Consider the following 21,799-nt stretch of genomic DNA (forward strand, 5'->3'; position numbering starts at 1 on the left):
AACTCATTTTTTTGTCTTCAATCGAGGAATGGATACGATCGCACTGACTTTACCTACTATATTTGAAGTATTTCTTTTTCGGACAGATTACTTTCCAAATTAGGCAAACTGCACTCAGTACTCCGGAACTTTTAGGAGTGCAAGTAATTCAGTTCCGTTTTTTTTTAAAATTGTTCATCTACTCCAAATGATTTGCGAATACACAGCTGTTACACAGTGATTTGTGGGCTGCGCTCCATAGCCATGTTTCTTTCCGAGCTGAGTCAGTCCGTTTGAGAGACCACCTTACCTCTGCTGCTTGATCGCTCTCGTTGACTCCATGGGTGAATAGCTTCAGAACCGCAATAGCTAGAGGGTTCCGCGGTGTGCTTCCAGGTAATATGAACATGGCTCATAGTTCCAGTGGCTACTTCCGACTGCAAGCAGTTCTCAAACGGACCGTGGGTGATTTAGTTACAACCAGAGAGGTTGGTTGCTACTAGACGAAACTGACAGCGAACAACTGGAAGATTTGCAATTGTACTTTGAGTTTCTCAAGTTCATTCTAGACTTTACGTGCAGCTCAACACACCTACTGGTCAATCCAGTTTTTCATGATCACTATGACATTTAGCAGTTATTATCAAATGATAATCGTTCAGATGTAACACCCTTTCAGTGCACACCTGTGCCATGCCATCCAAAAAAAGTACGAGGACTGAGCTACTGCCAAGTCGCCCAGGCCTAGACAAGAACAGTCGAGATGCCGGGGTTGTGGTTGTAACACAAACTTTCTGGCCAGTAAGTTCGTACCCCAATTAGTGAGCCTTCTCGAGCTCCAGTTGACAGTACCAACTATGAAATGGATGCACAACTTCTCAAACCTAGCTGATCACGCCTGTGAATAAACCCCGGAACTTAGGGGTGTTGATGATTCCAAGCCCCGTGAATAAGTTTACCGCGGTGAGCGATGCTATAGCGAGCCAGTGATTCTCGAGCGGACAGTGCGTGATCAAACGACTCCCGTGTGAATCGACAATGATTCATTGTCGACTGCTACGTAGGAATGGCTATTCGATAGGTTAGGTTGCTCCGGGTCTTTTTGCGAATTGTACGATGTCAACTTCGACATGTATGGGCCAGTCAGACTCCGAATTATTGAGTTCACGTAATCCGAAACCACTAACCACACCCTTACGTTAAGAGTGATCGTCGTTCTTTTGTTCAGCTATGCTGAACCGGGTAAACGACATATTCGTAACTACTGAGCTTATTCTCCCCATACTGAGTGCTCTTCATGGCGGCAGTATGGATTGTTCTGTGATGGTGTGTTTACCCTCGAGGGTCCCTCCAAAAGCTTAGCATTCAATATTTCTGTGCAAACAGTCGATAGATCTTTGGTGCTCTTGGTGATACACCAATGACACTATCTTGTTTCGACAAAGCCCACACCGCATATTTGCATTAGAAAGTCACAACCCATTTCTCAGAGAGTTGCACTTACCGTGAGAAAGTCACACACATATTTCCAGATCCATGAATTTTGCCCTGGGGTAATGGATAAACTACTGTTTATCAATGCGTGTCATTGCTGTCTATCAACTGATCTGTACAAAAGACGGCATACATTTTCGCTTCGATTATGCCGACGGTCTGTTTTATCTATCGAACTACGAATAACCGAGTGATTTGTTTGGTAGGTTTATCCTTCAAGCAAATCTCCACTTTAAAACTTGTGACAGTACTACCGAGTAAAGTTCCATCGTAAAACCAACAGTCAACAGGCTATGTAACGCCAGTTGTGGGAATGCATTTCAAAGTCTTCTGAGTCTGGATCAGTAGTGCTGAATTGCATCAAATAGTTTTCGGAAGAAATGACTCCCCGACGACTGATGAAACGATCAGTCTCCACAGATTGTGCTAGTGTAGTAACGTAGTCCGTACGACAATGGATTGATTTCCTTGAACAGCTGTTTTCGCACAACCAGGCGAATGGTAAGAACGAGCTAGAGGAGGTCGAGCAATTACTTGGTAGCGCAGTATGAAAACCGTTACCAATAAATTCAGCTGCGCTGGTCATTGCTGTCTCCACCGGTGGGAACCCAGAGAGAGGACAGGTCAGTAGTTAGAGACACTGACAAACAGCCGGTCGGGCGTTCAGTGACGCTCATGCACTCAAGCTATTGCTTTCAGTGCATGACCTTCCCTCCCGATCTCCCGAATGGAAAGTCCATTGTCACCCTCAGATTCAAACATCATTTCTATCGGTCATTACCACCATTGTGTAGCTATCGACTCCTACCTTCCCAGATCATCGGCGAAGAAAACCGCGGCAGTGGTACGACAAGTCCACGGTTTTACAGCTTAAGAAGAAGACAACAGAGTTTTCACCCAAATAAGTTGCCATTTCCAAATCCCGACTCAGCAAATAAAAAAGGCCGTCGATGGCTTCCTCAGAAACCTGTACTCGTGACAATCTCAATCCAAAGCCTGGGCAACATGTACCTAAGCAACGATTCAAAGATGTGAAGAAACTCGCTCATTGGTCAGTTCTTACAGGGCCACCGTGAATCTAATGTAAATGAAACGCATGCTGTTCAATTTATGGATTTCTCTCATCTTGACAAACATTTTCACTGCATCATAGTTTTAACAGTTCCAAAATAAAGCGGCAAAGCGCTTGTGCTAGTTGTTGAATACTTGCATCATATTCAGCACGGATAGAAGCGAGTAGGTATGTAGTCAGTTTAAAACATGACAAAAGACATTCGTAATGTACTACTCATAAGGTTGCTGACAATTTGTCGACAGCCCACGACCGGTTTCGCCCTTCTTCGGGCTCATCAGGTAGGCGCAGTCCCCGAGTTTCCGTCAACCGTATGTTCTACTTGATAAAGGATATTTAATCTTTTCGTTGACAGTATACGAACCGTGGATAACCAGTGAGGATACCGTCCTGTAAGTTGAATCAGTTTGTGCTAAAAAGCCGAGAACTTTTCATCCTTAATGGGGACGAACCGTGGATTACCAGTGAGGATACCGTCCTGTAAGTTGAATCAGTTTGTGCTAAAAAGCCGAGAACTTTTCATCCTTAATGGGGATCATCAACAGTGTAAATCTCACGAAAACAGCGACCTTCCGGCTAATAGTTTGAGCGTTTAAGAGATTAGCCCCGAACAGCACGTGGGTTTGGACCGAGATTGTCAGCTTTTCTGAGGGGGGCATTGAGAACCTTCTTTTCATTTGTTGAATCGCGGGATTCGTATGTGGTAACTTATGTGGCCAGAAACTCAGGGAAGCCTAAACTACATCCCCCCAACTGACGTTACATGCCTTTCTAGCTGTTGGTTTTACGCTATAAATTTAGGCTGGTCACATTTCCAAACATGTTCATGCTAGTTCACGGTACAGACACGATAGCCTAGTTTAGGTGTGACACTAGAGGCACCATAGGGCTGAGCTTCATGGAGATAGAAAAAGAGAATATACGTTGGCACATTACTTGATGAGACAAGCGGACATACATCTAGAACTGGGAAAAGCCTTCCATCCATCGATAGGATTCAATGAATTTTCCATGTAATTTATTGAGTGCACTGCTGCTCACGTTAATTCCCGCTTTGGAAATGTGGAATATAGGTAGCTCGGGTCCGTCACTTGGTTGTTGGTCTTCTCACCGAACTTCGTATTTGGATTGCCAACGTTTCATCACCAATCGAGGTGACATCATCACTTAACCCAGCACTGACGATGTCTCCTCGATTGGTGGTGAAACGTTTGCAATCCAACTGCGCGAATCCGCGAATAGACCAACAATCTGTAACCGTACCGATAATCCGCTCGATTCGATGGAGCAATGGGTTGGTCGTTCCATCAGTTTCGTTGGCAACGTCGGTCACATCGTACCGTAAGAGAATGAAAATACCCCATTTTGGCAGTCTAAATAAACGTGAATGTATTTACTATGGAGACAGTAAGCGAGTCCAGTGTTTTGAAGAGGCGTGCGCGACAGACGGATCACGATTAAAGCTAGCGATGTTCAAATTAGCAAGATATACAGGCCTCTGCTTGCGTTGCAGCCAGTCTCATCGAATTTATTGATCCAATAAGTGCAACCATCAACTCAAGAATTATCCACCCCACAACCCAATTTTACCTGCTGTCTAGACCGGTTTGCTGTTTTAGCCTTGAAGCTGCTGTGGGTACGTCACGCCTTTACATTGATATCTAACCGAAAATTCGAAGCGCCACAGTTTGACCATCAGCTACAGTGTATATTCGTTTATAAGAAAGGTTTAGGCCTAAGTACAAAATCATTCAGGGTTGATATAAGGTATAATTTTTAGGCAAAATGAATACTGGTATAAACTCAGCAATTGGGAGCAGCAGATTTATGGGGAAAAATAGCATGTTGTTTTTCAGTTGAGTGCCCTTCTTAGAACATGGTAAACGCTGACTGATTGTGGGGTTGTTCTTATTTTTTGTCCTGGCTTTTAATTGCCTGGTGATTAAGAGAAAACCCCGTTTTATAGATTCTGGTTGATGCAGCTTACTCATTAAGAAGACTTCAAACAGTCGAAAGTATCGACCGACAGTTTTAGCCTGGGAACATCACCTTGTGATCCCTCAGTCGGTCGTGGATCGATTGCTTAAGTACTCTGCTTGCCAGAGATTCATCCACACACTGTGGATACCACAACAACTCTGAGAACTCTTGCTTACCTGATCCAACCACCAGGGTAGGTGATTTACTCAGGTGCGATCGGCTGAACCTGGGTACATGTTCATCCACTGAACTGCTTAGACATTTCTCTGACCGAATGATCATCAAATGCTGGGACGGAAGCCGATATATCCTTCCTTTGGAAGGGACAAATGCGTTTCCTACTTGAGTTTTAACTGTGCTGAGCTTCAGATCTTTCGTTTGTATACCGATAAGCGCTTTATGTGGGATGCATATAGTGTCCTGGTTGGATTTTCACAATGCCGAAACGAAACGTTGTCAAGTGGATGAGGTCGTGGACCATTATTTCGACGGTTCGAATTTGATTTCTCGGCCACTTTTCAAACTGGCAGTCTTGTTTTCCTTACGCCTGTTTCAGAAAGGGGAACTTTGAAGTTCCATTCATTTTCAAATGGTTCCATAGGTGTAAGATCGATTTCATCTCCTTCTGCCACTCGCATTTGTGCATAGTTAAAAGTGGCACTTTCAGCTGTGCACGCATGGACAACTGGAATGTCAGATGCTGTTAAAACAAACGAACATCAAACTTTACACTGGTGACCGTATTGGTTAAAAACATGATCTTAGAGAAAGATAATGGTGCTGGTAAGGCGACGGTTCAATGATATACTGCCATGGTATATTTTTTCGAGGAATGGAATTACTCATGTTTTAAAAGACGCCGCTTCACCCTTGGATTTATTTTCAGTGATATGAAATTAAATTCTCAGCCTTCTGCATCCCCCTAGACTACTAGAACTATTCACCTTTGGTCTGCCTGAAAACGATGTGATCAACGCCATTTTTTTAATCACACACAGAGTAGTTTTTATGTAATGGACAAAATTTTGCAACTGAAACTTACGGTGTGTACCGTAAGACCTTTGCTCCATTGATTGTGATGCCCAACTAGATCACCGTGTTCCCACGTTACGCAATCTCAACCGGAAAAGATGCAAACTGAAATAAGCCCCAAAGTTACCCTGAGCAATCTGTGGGTGATCGTAGGTGCTACACGCTTGCTCACTTATGTTCTACGAATAGCAGAAACTTTATTACTCATGTGTTGGCTTGAAAATCAAACGGCCATGCCACTTTTGTCACAACTGAGTGTCTAAGGTCTGGTATACTTATGCGTCAGTTAAACTAGCCGTATACAAAATTCAGCGCATCATAAAAACGTCCCTCATTCGAATGAAACCGAGATGTCCGTGAAACGTTTTAATGATAGGCGGATTTCGATAAGGTTTCCATATGGGACGCTCAAAACTGTCGAAAAACACAAAACACTGAATGCTGTATTGCACGACCGGTCCCTTAGAATTGTACGGTTGACGTTTGACTGAATTCTTGGTACATTGTTACATACCAAGTAGTATATAACTGGGATTTTGGCCCGTCACAATAAAGCAAGCGTTTATAGATGTGGTTCAATCACTTACGGCTCCGTGACATAGAGGTTTTTACCCTTACAAGAATTCCCCACGTAGGCCGAAAGATCAGTCCAGTGACACCTTGGTTAGCAGATTCATTCGGCTGACCGGTTAAAAATTCACTCGAATTGAGGAAACCGTTCGGTGCGTGCGTTAACCTTGGAACCAGTCGATCGGTTACCCTAATCGTCAGTAAGGACAAAAGCCTCGTGTGACTGATTTCAGAATTCAGCGACATTTTTATGGTTTATTTTCCGTTTGAACCAAAAGAAGACACTGCAGTATGTTGAGATTTCTTTTAGTTTCTTCCGTCGCAGGCGTAAAACAATCGAGTTACACAGAATAAAGGGTAGAGACAATGTTACCGAGATGTCCGTGAAACGTTTTAATGATAGGCGGATTTCGATAAGGTTTCCATATGGGACGCTCAAAACTGTCGAAAAACACAAAACACTGAATGCTGTATTGCACGACCGGTCCCTTAGAATTGTACGGTTGACGTTTGACTGAATTCTTGGTACATTGTTACATACCAAGTAGTATATAACTGGGATTTTGGCCCGTCACAATAAAGCAAGCGTTTATAGATGTGGTTCAATCACTTACGGCTCCGTGACATAGAGGTTTTTACCCTTACAAGAATTCCCCACGTAGGCCGAAAGATCAGTCCAGTGACACCTTGGTTAGCAGATTCATTCGGCTGACCGGTTAAAAATTCACTCGAATTGAGGAAACCGTTCGGTGCGTGCGTTAACCTTGGAACCAGTCGATCGGTTACCCTAATCGTCAGTAAGGACAAAAGCCTCGTGTGACTGATTTCAGAATTCAGCGACATTTTTATGGTTTATTTTCCGTTTGAACCAAAAGAAGACATTGCAGTATGTTGAGATTTCTTTTAGTTTCTTCCGTCGCAGGCGTAAAACAATCGAGTTACACAGAATAAAGGGTAGAGACAATGTTGAGCGGGCACTGATTAATTGATTTCTGCAAGTCAGCTGATTAATTGCTGATTAATTACGAAATCGCTTGCTCCAATGATTTTTGTCCACACAGCTCAACTGGTTTGTTCTTATCGCTAAAACCCTGGGGTTTGTGATGCGCACCGTGAGTTGACCAATGACTACTGTTTACCAGATCGATAAAGTTTGATTGCCATTTGACCTCCGATCTAAAGGTTATCTTGGTGACATCTGGATTACATGCTTCGGTTTAGGGTTAGGGAACTCACCGGGTTGTCTGCCAGTTCAGAAGAACGCTTTAAATATTGAGGTGAATTTTTTCGTTCTGGTTGCAGTAATCCCAGTAACCAGAGTACAATTTTGTAGAAGGCCGGTATGCTAGTAAACCTAATCTATCTTAGAGGAGTAGCGTCTTTGTGTATTTTGAAGGGATCGTACATACATGGAGTGGTAGTTCGAATGGGTTTCAGATACCGATGAAAGGAAGAAGGCCTTCGTTGCGGAGTTATTTATTAGACAATTTTAACTGAACAGTCACAGACTATTGGACAGGGAAGCAAAACTCCCATATGCATCTTGTTTATGAAAACTGAATATCCATCTTCTCCTTGAACGCGTCTTTTTGAACCTTCCTGGATATTCATTGACTGTTGCTCAAATCCAAGCAAATGCTACAAAGCGACTGCACAAGAGACGTGAAGCGGAGTCACGAGAAAACGTACTACTCGCACGCTCCCCTATCAGTAGTATCACCGTTACACCGATATTCCGCTTCTCTGGTACAATCATAAAGCAGTTTGCAGTTATCTAGTGAGCATTTCTTCTACAACTTATTTAGTTTCCGGAGAATTATCAGCTATGCTTTTTCCAGATATCTGAAAGAATAATTTCCATTTTCCTCAGGTACTCACATTTATTGACTGGCTAACTCTCTCAGGTCGGGGAAATGACAGGTGTTTCATTCCTCATGGTTCTCTAGTTACTTCCAAACGGACTAGCTACTCTGACACGGATCAAATCTTTCGTTTAGTCACACATGTTCAAACCGTAGTTGGACATTGATTTTGTTAGCCTCTTTCGTGGAAGCTTGCAATTCAACCCAAGCCTTGTCAATTCGTTTTACGTTTGAAACCATCTTCTGGAAATGCGGTGATTTCAGCCGAAAATTTCATGGAGTTGTTTAAAGAATGCAGCTTTTTGGTTAGCTCTGTTTCCTATATGCAATGTTGTGGAATGTAGGTAGCTCGGGTGCGCTGCTTGGACTGCACTCCAACTGCCAAGCTCGGCGAACAGACCAACAACCAGTCTGTTTCCTATATCCTCACCAAATTTTTTTTAATGAATTCGACTGTTTAGCAAGAGGTGATCGAGAGCTTCCTCAAAATGGTGTTTTAAAGTGGGCAGGCAATCAACTCGTACGAATGTATCCATAGAACTAAATCCATGTGCACTTATCTGCACAGGTCAGTAGTTTGTGTGCCCATCTCATTAGGATTGAGCTTGCGCCCAAAAAGCGGTGTGACAGCTCCGACCTCTACGCCGCACCCCTAGGCCACCCGAGATTTGTGTTTTGTCGCTGGCGCATGATACGACGCACGTACGCGTGAGTGACGCACACATCGGTTGTATCGATTAGTCACACTGCCCGTTATAGGACCACCACCCCGTATGGTCTGTTCACAGGCCAAGAAATCAGATTCGGTTGCCGAGCCAGGCCAACCGTGGTGGGGGCGGGTTGGCAACTGGGTCAACCCATGCGCCGCGAACCGCAACATCACAGCGGTGATGAACGCGTCCTACGAAATCGGCAACCTCACGAGTTACGCGTCTCGCGCCACGGAGTTGCCTAGACGGCTGATGGGACAGGAGAACAGGATCCATACCTCCGTGTACAATCAGCGCAGCCTAAGAAGCAAGCGTGCAACTAACACCGTGTTGGTTGTTCATCGTAATAAGCACCCGTGTGGCCAGTGTGTTCCTTCTCACTGATGGGAGAGGGTTCCTAATAAATCCAACAAAAATCCGACTATCAAGACCAGCATCATAAATCCAGTATAAGGAGTACATTGTTTGTACTTATCAACAGGCCTATCGCTGTATGAAATAGGCGAGCTGTGCGCTAAGATTTTTTGATCGATTTAACTGTAACGCGTGGTGCATATCCCTAGTTGAAACAGTAGCTTGCAGGAAAGGCGCTCTGAAAAGTGCACCAGGCAATCAACTTCAGACTTGCTTATGACTGTGGCTCGCAACAGGTGATGGATTGCTGGATTACAGAAACACTTAGTGTTGCATGGATCACTTGATGACATGCACAACGAAAATTGGTAAGCCTGAGGAGAATGTGGTAGTCTTGTCCACAAGTACAGTGAATCAAGAGAACCAGATCGACACGTCCGGCTGAATAGTCGACGCGGCCGCAAGAACTAGTCGCAGAATCAACAACTCCAGCTGCACTCGATAAGGTTGCTTACTCTCATTGTGCCTATACGAAACACATTTCCCAGTAAAGCCTCGTACACATGGCTACATATTATACGAAGCGGTCTTGGTATCACCAGTGCCTTTCTACACTGTTTTATAGATCCTGGTAATCCTACCGAAGCCAACCTATTCAGCACATTGAGCAGTATGCATTTGTCTATCCCTACCACTCAGTGCAGTAAGCAGTTGAATGTGGTAAGGCTATCCCATCAGGGACATTCTTTGGTGCATGGTGAATTTTCAAACGATGGCTTGGATGGAGGGTAATGCAAACACTAAGCCAGATCAGCGGGTTTAGTTCTCACTTCACTATGGAAACTTACACTAGCAAACCGTAAGTTATTTCAATCCCAGACGTAAATATGCTAGAATAAACGAACACGAATCGAATGAAGTAAACAGTCTCGACGACGGTTGCCTTGGGTCTGGCATGAACTTGCCGATCAGTAGTGACCAGGTCGTCGGCCAACAAAGGGCGTATGAGCATACCGGTGGTAGCCGCCCAAAAGTCGTGGGATTCGTCCGCTGACTGACAGTTATGTTTCACCGTGTGGTCACGATGAGATCTTGTAGTCATGAATTCGTTTGTTAAGCCTTGGAGTTTTGAAAAGTGAGTCAAAATGTATCAGAATTCACGTTCTAATTTCTATATCTTGTGATTGTGCTCAGTACGAAACACACATAAGAGCCTTTAATTTGTCAGCTGGCAGCTTGCTCAACTGAGGACTTTTGAATTCATGGTCGATTCAGCCGGCGTAAGAAAAACAAAATCTCTGTTGGTCTGGAAGCAAATTTTGAGACATCTGTATTGAATGTTGAATAGTGAGATCACTTCGCCAAAATGGAACTCGGTGTCATCAGTATTTCTGTCACAAAAATTCAACAGACTACTCAGTATTGTAAATTTACAATAATTGGCTACCCTTTTTTCCGCATGAAAATGTGTATTTGGCCGACCTTGTCCGTAGACGTTGCATAACCAAAGAAAATATCTTCGTGGAGCTCATACCTTGTTGGATCTGGATCACCTTCGTTGGGATTCACGCAAAGTCCTGAATAACAAACGCCAGTGTCTTCCTCCAAGCCGGTTGGAGTAGGCAAGCCATGTGTGTAGCTGGTATCGTTGGAATCTGAGTTGAAAGGACTTCTCTTATCGTTCCTGAAACTGCTGCCGTTGTATTCCAGTTGTACATATCCCGAAAACACCTATTCTTTCACCGCTGTTACATTCTTAGCTATATTTGAAAACTAGCACCTGAACTGGAAACAGGCGTTGCCGATCATAGATTTTTTTGCAGACGGGGCACTTTACATAATTCATTTTCGAAAACGTTCGGAACATTTCCCAGTTCATAAGAGGCAATACTCTCTTCCTGCAAGTATATGGTATCTCAGCATATTGGCAGAATTCAGAAAGCCTTCCATCATATTGTCTTGATTATTGCATTAGAAAAGCTGTGAAACGTCATGTAAGTGAAGCCAGTCTGTGCTGAAAAACCGAGAATTACTTTATAGCTGTTTCCTCCTTATTGTGGATTATCAGCAATGCGTATCCTACGGGTTCCGAACCCGTAACTTTCTGGCCAGTGTTTGAACGCTTAACCATCCGGTCACGTGCAGTCGATCAGCAGTGTGATCAGCTCTCATTTAAATGGGACATGTCACCACTCATCCTTCAATAACGGAATCCACATCACGTGATCACAGCATGGATTGGCTTTACTTGGAGGAAGGAATCGTTAAAAATCCCGAAATCTCCTCACACTAGCAACAGCACTGTGAAACAGTCGAATATGCTCACTCCAACAGGGTTTAGAAGCTATTTCACGAATCGGATTTCACTAAATGAACGTTCTTCAAATTCCATACGACACCGAAAATGGTCAAAAGTCAGTCTACCATCTCCTTGAGTTTTAGTGTTCTGCGGTTACACTTGGGCTCTCAGATCAAGAAAAACTTATGGCTACGAAACAACACGAAGTTTTTTTATAGGGGTTGAAGTGGATATGTGCGTGGTGATGGAGAACGTAAGTATTAAGGCACGAATTCCACGGTACCGATTCTGCGATGTAAGTCCGTTATTTGACTGCAATTGCTGCTGTTTCTGTGGCTACGATGGTATTGCTGCTGCTGATGTTTGTGACGATGTTGAAAAGTCTCTGTACTATCTCAGAAAATGTACACTCAATCTTTTGATTTTTACCATGACATGTCTTAATTTTGGCAAGGATGATATTGACGTAGGCGATAATCCACCGGATTGGACACTTTTAGTAATCACCACCTATGTAAACAAGCTTCAATCGATACACAAGAATGAGGTTCCCTATAGTGTATTTTGGACGTCACCGGTTTCTGTCACATCATCACTATCGTGCGTTCCAGCAAGAACAAGATTGATGTGACCTCTGTTTACTACTACACAACAACATAAATATTTATTGGCTTGCAGATCTTACTGACTGCATGTTTTATCAACTGTAAGCATGATCGAACGTTGCAGTTCACATTCGTATTTCGTTCTGACCATGGTTCCGATAACCGCTGACACTTTGTAGGTTGATTGGCGTTGACGTTGACCACGAGAATTTTTTGTCTGTATCCGAGTCTACAAATAGTATCAGCACCCCAGAGAGTTTGCAAGGCTTTGGTAGGGTTTGTCTAAATTGAACGTGCTTTGGAATACCAGTTCGTTCTCTAGACAAAGCGTATTGAGAAAACTAAGGTGTTCATGGAGGGTAGGAAGTGGACTCTATCATCAAGACCTTAGAACAACCACTCTACTTGTGTGAGGACAAATTCGATGAACAGAAGCTGGTCTAATGCGGTGATATGCTATAGAGCACCCTGTCATTCTGAGTTTAAAGAGGTACGGACGTACGTATCGAATTTTGCTAGCATGAGAACAAAGTGCACAAAAAGATGGATCGGTTCCAAAGGTAAGTTTCTCGTGTTGGCTCTTTTTTCCCTGTACCAGGTTAGCACTTATTCATGATTTTTTCTCATCGAGTATGTGGTAATTCATTTGAATCCATCGCCCTCAACTGGCTGTCTACATATACTCGTTAAACATTGTGTAACACAAGTACAAACGAAATTTCGTTTTGGGGCCTAGCAACAACGTGACAAGAAGAAAGATTCAAAACTAAAGTACCAGGAGCGTTTCGAAGCAGTGCTCCGTGGCAGCAGGAGTGATCATATTCATGTGTGGAGACGAGACACATTACTCACTCAGAAAAACCTGCGTCTTTACTCCTCAACTATACCGGTAAAGTGACGGTCACAATACACTGCTTCGTCCACGACGTTGCGTCTTTACTCCTCAACTATACCGGTCACAATACACTGCTTCGTCCACGACGAAGCCTCTACCAAAACCACTTTCTTTACAAGATTACGCTGGACCTAGCGACTAATATGATCATCCGCAATGTCTTTTGCACTCATGTTAACCTTATCAACCTTAGTTAGTAAACAAAGCCCTTCTCCATCAATGGTGTGAACACACATGCCATTTATAGGAACTGTTTTTACTGTGCTATATTAAATAGAGAATAACACGGGAAATGAGTTGTCTAGACTATCCTGGGGCTTACTGACACTCTGAAAGAGGTTTTTCGGACGATCTTTAGACCTCACGACTGGATCAACATTTTGGGAATGCATACTAGTCTCCAGCTTACCACGCAGGCTATAACAAGAGAAAGTTTTTTCTATATAGCCACAGTCGTATAGACAGTATAAAAAAGATAACTGCATTTGGCTTGTGGGATCTGGAAATTAAGAACCTGATAAATATTGGGCTACGGTGCGAATTTAGTTCGCAGTATAATTGTGTGATATCNGCTCGTTCAAGGAGTAAGTGGGCGGTCTAGCAACAGTGAACGTGTCATCGGCTATTTTTCCATGTCGTTCGAATAGAGTCCCGTCCAAATAAATAACGACTGCCGTTTTGGTGCTTCCTATTTCCAACGCTCATATAAACAACACACACATACTAGCACCAAAAATCAATAACAATCAATGAGGTTGGAGTTCAGTAGTGATACGAAAAGCAGTGTATTGACATGGTGCCACACTGTAAACTCACTGCCTTCATGTTTCATCGGTGAAATTTGTACAACTGTGTACATATTCTGTATCTCCACATGTCTCCGAAGGATAACTCGGTATGTAGCAGAACACCTGAACTGAACACCGAAAGGTGAAATCAGTATCCGGATTAATGTACTCACTCTCATGAAAATCCTTGATTGTCTCTCTTGAGAACGCTTCTCAAGCCACCAGCCACGATTGCCATCAACTGAAAAGTTTTAACTTCGGAATAACACTTCTCACTACCAGAGAGGGGCGTAAACTTTTTACCAAGAATTTCCTGTATGAAAATACCAAGTAACGGTGGTATTGGGTCTACCATGTGAAAGGCCTTTGTTTAGGCCGCATTAACGAAGATTTAGAGAGTTGTTAAAGAAAAGTACAGTCAGCCCTTCGGGGCTAGTGGACACGCTTTATCTCACCTGGCAGTATCTACAACAATCGCCCTCGGCAAGTGAAGGTGGGGTTAGCCCAAAACCATCCAACGCCAGTGAGTACCAAGCAAGCCACCCGAAAGACAAATTTCGTGGGCAGCACAATCAACTCTGTCACTCATATCGCCCCTGCTTATGTGGTCATTATTCCTACAGCTAGAGCTAGGATTCCGTAGGAATCCAACCACGAGTCCTACAAAAGGACTAACTTGCCGATTTCATTCGACACAATCCATTTACGAAAGCACGTATCACGTACGACTGAAATTAAATATGTTGTAAAACTCAGTTTTCATCTGATGGTGTCGGATCTGCTGTGGTTCAAGGTTTAAGCATGACACAAATGTGGTTCAGACCTGGGTAACTGAGCAAAAACGAACCTTTTTCACCCATACTTGGGCCTGATTGTAACATTTAGGCCAATAGGCAGAAAGTTATACAATCCGTCTGTTAGCGTTCATGGGCGAAATGAATGGTCACAAACCCTTAGGAACAATTTTGATAACCACTTATTCCATACAGACTTAATACACTACTCAGAAGTTTGCTGACAGCCCACGACCGGTTTCGGCCTTCTTGGGGCTCATCAAGTAGTTGAAGTCCGCGAGTTTCTGTCAACCTTATGTTCTGCGTGAAACCTTATTGTGAGAAATTCAGCTAGTACACTCATCTGCATACCAGTTTGGTTTCATGGGAAACTCATCTGGGACCAGACTAAATCTCTCGTCTTACGATGTTCCAGGTGGGTCTCTTGTGAAGACCAAATTGGTATGCAGCTGAGGATATTAGTCATGTATTCTTTAAATTCTTCCCCGATGATGTGAAATGCGGTAAGTTCTTAGTTCGATTGTGTTACTAGTATTGGCTCAACCGTCATCGACGAAGTAGCATCACGTTTCGAATAAAATAATAATAATATAAGCTGACTCGTGAAATCTTGGTGGATCCTAATATATGACTTACGACAGTACACGGTTCTAAGTCAGTCTTCTCGGGTAGTCAGCCTGTTTATCGCCTGAACCCTTGGGAAGGAACATCAAGGCCGATTGTGTAAATTACCTTCAAATGAATTTCCTCAAGAGATCGGTTACTTTGTGGGCGAATTCAACTTATATATGGTTTTTTGGGCGCAAGGTACGCTCAATCGGGTTGTGTTCGGATGGCGTCCAAGCACACCGGGACTTTCTCTCCGTCCTGGGCAATAGAAGGTGACTAGTTTAAATTTGGCTTCACGTTACTGTACGCTCATCCACACTTCCACCTGACATCAGTGGCTGTGGAGCTATCTGTTTTTTTAAGCAGGAATTCACATACTTCTCGGAGGCGCCATGAACAAAACAAAAGACGGCAAGGAAAAACTAAGGGCTGTGCTCACGACGACTGGCTGTATATGTATTGTAGATATAGAGAACTTGAGGCATCTATTGTATACGTTTTTGTGGCTTGCTAAAGTGGAGGGTCTATTCATCGAATTTCAGTGGAAATGCTAGAAACACATACCTCACCCAATTGTCAGTGACTGCGGGGGAACTAATCTTGCTTCATAGTTATTGCAAAGGCAACTATTGACTCCTTTCTTTTCACACCAACACACTGATTTTCCGCCAAGAAATAGTCTGTCAGTTAAATCAGAGATGTTAATTAAAGCAAACAGTGAACTTTATGTTTATCTCAGATCCTCTGTTAGCCACTTTTATCTCACTTCAGTAACGAAGGTTGAGATTCGGTCTACCTAATCTTCAGGCCATGCAACATACCAAATCCGTTTACACAATACGGTAAACAGTACAAGTTCGATGACCTCAGGTCATCGGTGTTTCGATCGGCTGTGACGTAACTCATCTCCTCTACTTAAACGGATAGCAGTAGCTAAACGTATGTGGTAAAATAAAAGGGGAGGAAAAACAGCAAGTGTCACGCACTCTGCCTGTGCACCAGCGTGCCGGTAAAACAAGTAAAACCGATGAGTTAGTCAGATTGAAACCCACCTTGCATGTAGAACCTCTGACGGTTCAGTAAACGAAAGCGATTTCAGAGTGACACTTTAGATATTTCTGACCGGACGGTACAGACTCGAACTTCTCGATCCAACCTACTTCAAGGGACCTCAGACTCTTAAGCCGATTTCAATCCAGTTATGGCCAGTGTCCTCTAAACCTACTTCAAGGGACCTCATACTCTTAAGCCGATTACACTAATGTGCTTGAAGGTACCTGAGGTTAATTTAATGTCTTCACGCCTTTACCTGGGAACATTTATTGGCCAACCTGTCGGTTCGGATTCGTTCCGAGCCCTGGCCTGCATGACGCTGCTGTGGACACGCTGGAGCAAGCCAAGGCCGTCCACATAATCCAAGTGCATTACTTGATTTCTTCTTTTGAATGGCTCATTTTGGACCGTTACAGGGTAAGATGTGATTGAGTAAAGAATACGAGACATAATGTGAATTTGGATGACAATGCTTTTCGACCATGTATGTATAGAAAATATGCTCTATCTACGGGTTAAAGCAGTGCATGTTGATCGGCGGTGTGTGGGCTAGTCCAGCTTCCTGGCATAGTGCAATCGTGTGGTAAGTGCACTCCCCTCTTCGTTAAAATCTTGCTTGAAGTTCCATGGTATACGTCTGACGTGTCGAATTCCATCGTCGCAGTAATAAGGAAGCTAGTGTTTGGGTTATGACAGGTTGGAGGCTTATATATCTACGATCAACGATTAGTTGGCCCTAGTTCTCTTCAAGGATTACCCGTTCCCGGAAAGGTGCAATCAATAAAGGCAAAACAAGACACCATTCTTTGCCGCCAAGTTTGAATAAAGCCAACCTGGCAGAAGATGGCTCTTTAGGACAGAAAAACACCTCAGTAGTTCATAAACCGAGCAAGTATCACAAATGAGAGAAAACGGCTTGAGCGGATGGGTCTAACGAAATACAAATATGTAGAAACAGTTGATCAACGAAACTGCCGTTGGAGATATTCCTCCGATCTACGTAGATGAGCACCCTCATTACACATAAGATTTCCGGCTTTATTTTGGATTAACTCCCTGTAATCTGCCTTGAGGTTTACCTGAAAACACCTTTGGCGTATTCCGAAATGCGTTAACCTCATCGTCTTGTAGCTTCTGTTTCCGCCACGCTTCTATCCGTGCTCAAGTTTTGTTTAAGCTGATGTCTAGCCTACCGTCTAGCTTGATTATACTCTAAATCTGAAGTGACACAAGTACACAAGGACGTCAAGGATGGATGAGAATCGCTCTACGATCCAGTGGGTTCTGTCTGCGTGCTCGGAAGGCTTCCTGCTTCGCGTATAGCTTTGGCTATTTCAATCCAGTTATGGCCAGTGTCCTCTGGTCATAGAAAACCTCGGTTTAGAAGACCTCTGTTGTTATATGGTGAGCTTGTTTCTTTGAAAATTTTCGAAGACAGAGCATGATCTGAATCGAATGAAGTACCATACAACGACTGGCAATCAAGAACTCAACCTCGACTTCTGTGGCTAGTGTGTTTGTGTGATCAGTCTGCCTCCATCGCTGCTCAACGGTGGGAGACGCAAGACAACACAACGGCGGTTATTGTATATGAAGAGGATGCTACTGCAAAGCACCTGGAGTCCGGTACAGACTTGAAAAAGCCATCAGCATTGCCATAACATTCCTTGTCCAAGACGTGCCAATAATTAATTGAGGTGCCCCGAAAGTGCATTGCATTCCCCAACTATAAGGGTTGCATCTCTCCATTTGTGTTAGCCTAGTTGCCTTCTCCAGTGGATGCGTTTTGTGCTAGATCAGAGATGGAAGACTTCATGAATGCTCTGATCAATGGATGTTTGGTATTTCTACCAGGGTGGGTTTCCATGAAGACGGACAGTCAGACGGCCCAGAGTCCACTGTGCACGGGTGGCCAACAAATGTCTATACCACATCAATTCGAAGTCATCTAAATGTAACGCTCAATAATNTGCATTCCCCAACTATAAGGGTTGCATCTGTCCATTTGTGTTAGCCTAGTTAGCCTTCTCGAGTGGATGTGTTTTGTGCTAGATCAGAGATGGATTTGGTTGAAGCCTTCATGGATGCTTTGATCAATGGATGTCTGGTATTTCTACCAGGGTGGGTTCCCATGAAGATGGACAGTCAGACGGCCTAGAGTCCGCTGTGCACGGGTCTATACCAACATCGACATCAATTCGAAGTCACCTAAATGTAACGCTCAATAACGTCTAGACAGCAAAGATTTTGCAAAAGCGGTTTCCATTCTTAGATCTTGTATTTACCTTTCAGATGCGCCTTGATGCGTGTGTAAAATGCACTCAAGAGCAGCTGGCTAGTCAGTATGCTTAAGAAGTTACACGTCAAGAGCTGCGCGCAAGAAGAAAATAAGAGTGTGTGAACAGTAAACGTGAAATGGATAGGGTTCAATTGGTTACGTACATGTTGTCTGTTTGATCTGCCAACGGCTAGAGTTCACATGAGATGTATTTTAAATGTGACCGGGGTTGGGTGATAACATGGAGGATGGGAGACGCTAGCAGCTGCGTACTTTTTATCATATATTCCGTTGTATGAGGCAAATAATGTGACCCCGACGATGTCAACACGCGACGCCCATTGTTGTTCAAAGATACTTGCATCAGCATATTTCGTTGTTTTATTTTTTGGAGCGATGTACTGTCGGGGTGTAAAAGCTGGACGAAAGGACGATCGGGGTTCAAAAGTCTGAGGAAAAAGGTGTGCAACGTTTAGGGAATAAGTCGATGCACTTGTCACAATCTCTGAAACTCAAGCGAATCTAGACAGCGTACGTTGTATCTGCAGCGTCTGACCAGCGTTGAAAGCTGCAAAAACAACCTCAAATATGGCTCAAGGGTTGTTGAGTTTCACAACTTGTCACAAATTATCCATGACAGGCTAACAATTGTAAAATTGAAACGATTAGGAACAAAAATAGTGAGCAGATGGATGCCAAATAGCCGTGCTGTCTGCAGCGGATTCGTTGTGAGCAGCATATGTTTCGTGAGACGACTTAACCAGTTACCTTGTCTCCTTATGTGAGCATTTTACATTGAATTCTAATATTAAAAGCGGAAAAGGCATTAAAGTGCTATGAATGGTTGTCAGTTTGCGCTCAGTTTCCTGAAATTCGCGAAATATGTGCCCAGGTGATGTATGTTTCAATTGTCTTGGAGCATTGGTGCGGATAAGATATGTTTGCGTGTAATTAGGGACGTCTTTTCTCTCCGGAGTGTTTCGATTGCACTTTAATTTTACTATGCTTCTTTTGGAAGTTTTCCGCCTCCGTAACGCTCCTCATTCACGCTGCACTATTCCTTCCCCCCAAGGTACCCATCATCCAATGGCGGTGCGGTGAAAGAACTATCAGAAAAAGTCTTTCGTCAACGCGAATCCGTCCTTACCGAACTTTTTGAACTTTCGCACATCCGTACAGTTTATCATATGTTCGTCGCGGTCTTGGTCCTCTTCTCTCTGAATATCATTTGTCACGATTTGTTCGGAGGTTCGACCGGTGAATACAACGATCATGTGACCTTCTTTCAGTACGCTTTTGGTGGATTTCGTGAAGTGATTCTGTTCTGGCTCGGAATGCTGGCGACCACATTGTTTGTCCCTTTTCTTGGATTCTTGGTTTGGTGCACATGTCGTCCGGCAGTTTCAGGTCCGGTGACATTTGATTGGATTATGTTGGTGTGCTATATCGTCTACCAGGCAAGTTTACTATAGCTAGTACGTACGTATGTTGTGCGTACTTTCCAGATCTAGTTTCTATCCTCCAGTTAGCCTTCAGATAAGGTGTCACTTGTTGACTGAATCTCTTGGATTCTTGGTTTGGTGCACATGTCGTCCGGCAGTTTCAGGTTCGGTGACATTTGACTGGATTATGTTGGTGTGCTATATCGTCTACCAGGCAAGTTTACTATAGCTAGTACGTACGTATGTTGTACGTACTTTCCAGATCTAGTTTCTATCCTCCAGTTAGCCTTCAGATAAGGTGTCACTTGTGATCTGACTGAATCCACTGTTTTGCTTCGAGAATAACGTGTATGGCGCATTCTATTAGCTCTACCGTTTTGTGTTCTGGGCTGCCGTGCAGTTCGTTAAACGCATTGTGATCTGACTGAATCCACTGTTTTGCTCTACAGTTTTGCGTTCTGGGCTGTCGTGCAGTTCGTTAAACGCGAACATCATCAGTCCTTGTATTAACCCTCAGCATATCCGTTCTTATCCACAACACACTCACCAATGGGCTCCAACTGGCCACTCAGTATGTAAACATGATGTTTGCATCAGCCGTGGGTGAAGACCTGTCCGAGTCCGTTCAAAGTCATAGTTTGACTAATTATTCAAGAACGCGATCAATGGTCCAAGGTATCTTGGACGGTGAATTGCATTTTTGTCGTAGTGAAAACGTGGTCTACAAAGCCGTTGAACACGATAAATTGGAATAGTACGCGGTTGAGGGGAGAGCTTCCAGCTGCATTTATTTTTACACTACAACAGGCTTGCCCACTATTGATAAGGACCTGGAAACTTCAGGGTTGACCCATCGCACTGCCGCTGTTCGCATACAAATAGGTTGTTTTATGTCACTGTTACGCTTTAACCATCTTCCTATTTTTCAGATCGCCTTCATGATCATTCCCGTTCAGTTCACCGTTCACCACCAACTTCCACCTGCCAGCACGGCGACAGTTGTCCTGGAACAAGTCCGTATGTTTATGAAGTCGCATGCGTTCATACGGACTTCCGTCTCAACAGCATTCCAAAGGCTAGAGGATTCTAAACACAAACAAAAAGATCACAAGATCAACTATAATTTTGCGCATTCCTGGAGCCCCGATTTTTCCCATTACCTTTATTTTCTGTTTGCTCCCACTCTGGTCTACCGAGAATCCTACCCACGTACGAAACATATTCGTTGGAGTTACGTTGCTTCAAATTTCCTACAAGTCGGTGGATGTGTGCTACTAAGCTATTATGTTTTAATACGATTTTGTTTCACGGAGTTTGTTGAATTCGGTCGGACTTCCGACTACACTTTGCGTCAGTTCATCCTCACTTCCACAGCTACAAGCATTCCAGGTGGACTTGTGATGCTTCTCACCTTCTTTGCCGCCCTCCATTCATGGTTGAATGCGTTCGCAGAGATGCTACGATTTGGCGATCGATTGTTCTACAAGGATTGGTGGAATTCCACGGCATTTAGTGCTTGGTACCGTACATGGAACGTTGTGGTTCATGACTGGTTGTACACCTATGTTTACAATGACATCCAGAGGATAAACAGTACCCCTCGTTCTAAATCGATCGCAACTGCAGTGGTCTTCTGGCTTTCCGCTGCGGTTCACGAATATATCCTCTCTTCGACCTTCAGGTTTTTTTACCCAGTTCTTTTCGTATTCTTTGCGTTTGCTGGATATCCCTTTGTCTATTTGAAGGGATCATCGCGCTGTTGGAATGTGCTTATATGGGTTTTGTTGTTCACTGGTTGGGGACAAATGATGTGTTTGTATTCTATGGAGTGGTATGCGCGTAAAAATTGCCAACCAATTTACAACTCCTTTATTGATTTTTTTATCCCTCATAGTTGGTTTTGCCAACCAACCAAATCTTGATTCTGTCATTCTTTTTATTCACGATAGTTTTCGTCTGCTATCGTTGAGTTCTGTACTAATC

At 43.5% G+C, this 21,799-nt stretch overlaps 2 protein-coding genes across 2 annotated transcripts in view; one reads left to right on the top strand and one right to left on the bottom strand.

Moving 5' to 3' along the window:
- Positions 1-19,648, bottom strand: part of T265_01191 (hypothetical protein) — a gene marked incomplete at both ends in the record, with an annotated part of 50,439 nt that extends 30,791 nt beyond the window's left edge. Inside the window, 3 exons of the mRNA XM_009165152.1 lie at positions 3,657-3,918; positions 9,902-10,172; positions 19,522-19,648. Coding sequence (XP_009163416.1) covers positions 3,657-3,918; positions 9,902-10,172; positions 19,522-19,648 — 660 coding nt within the window. The remainder of the gene's footprint in view (positions 1-3,656; positions 3,919-9,901; positions 10,173-19,521) is intronic.
- On the top strand, positions 2,734-21,738 carry T265_01192 (hypothetical protein; the record flags this gene model as incomplete). The annotated part of the gene is made up of 5 exons (XM_009165153.1): positions 2,734-2,826; positions 3,619-3,886; positions 8,749-9,064; positions 19,447-19,810; positions 20,746-21,738. 5 exons carry the CDS (start codon positions 2,734-2,736, stop codon positions 21,736-21,738), a joined length of 2,034 nt encoding a protein of 677 aa, XP_009163417.1.
- Between the last annotated feature and the right edge of the window lie 61 nt (positions 21,739-21,799).

The sequence above is a fragment of the Opisthorchis viverrini genome (assembly GCF_000715545.1).
Source record: "Opisthorchis viverrini unplaced genomic scaffold opera_v5_12, whole genome shotgun sequence".
Lineage (NCBI taxonomy): Eukaryota > Metazoa > Platyhelminthes > Trematoda > Opisthorchiida > Opisthorchiidae > Opisthorchis > Opisthorchis viverrini.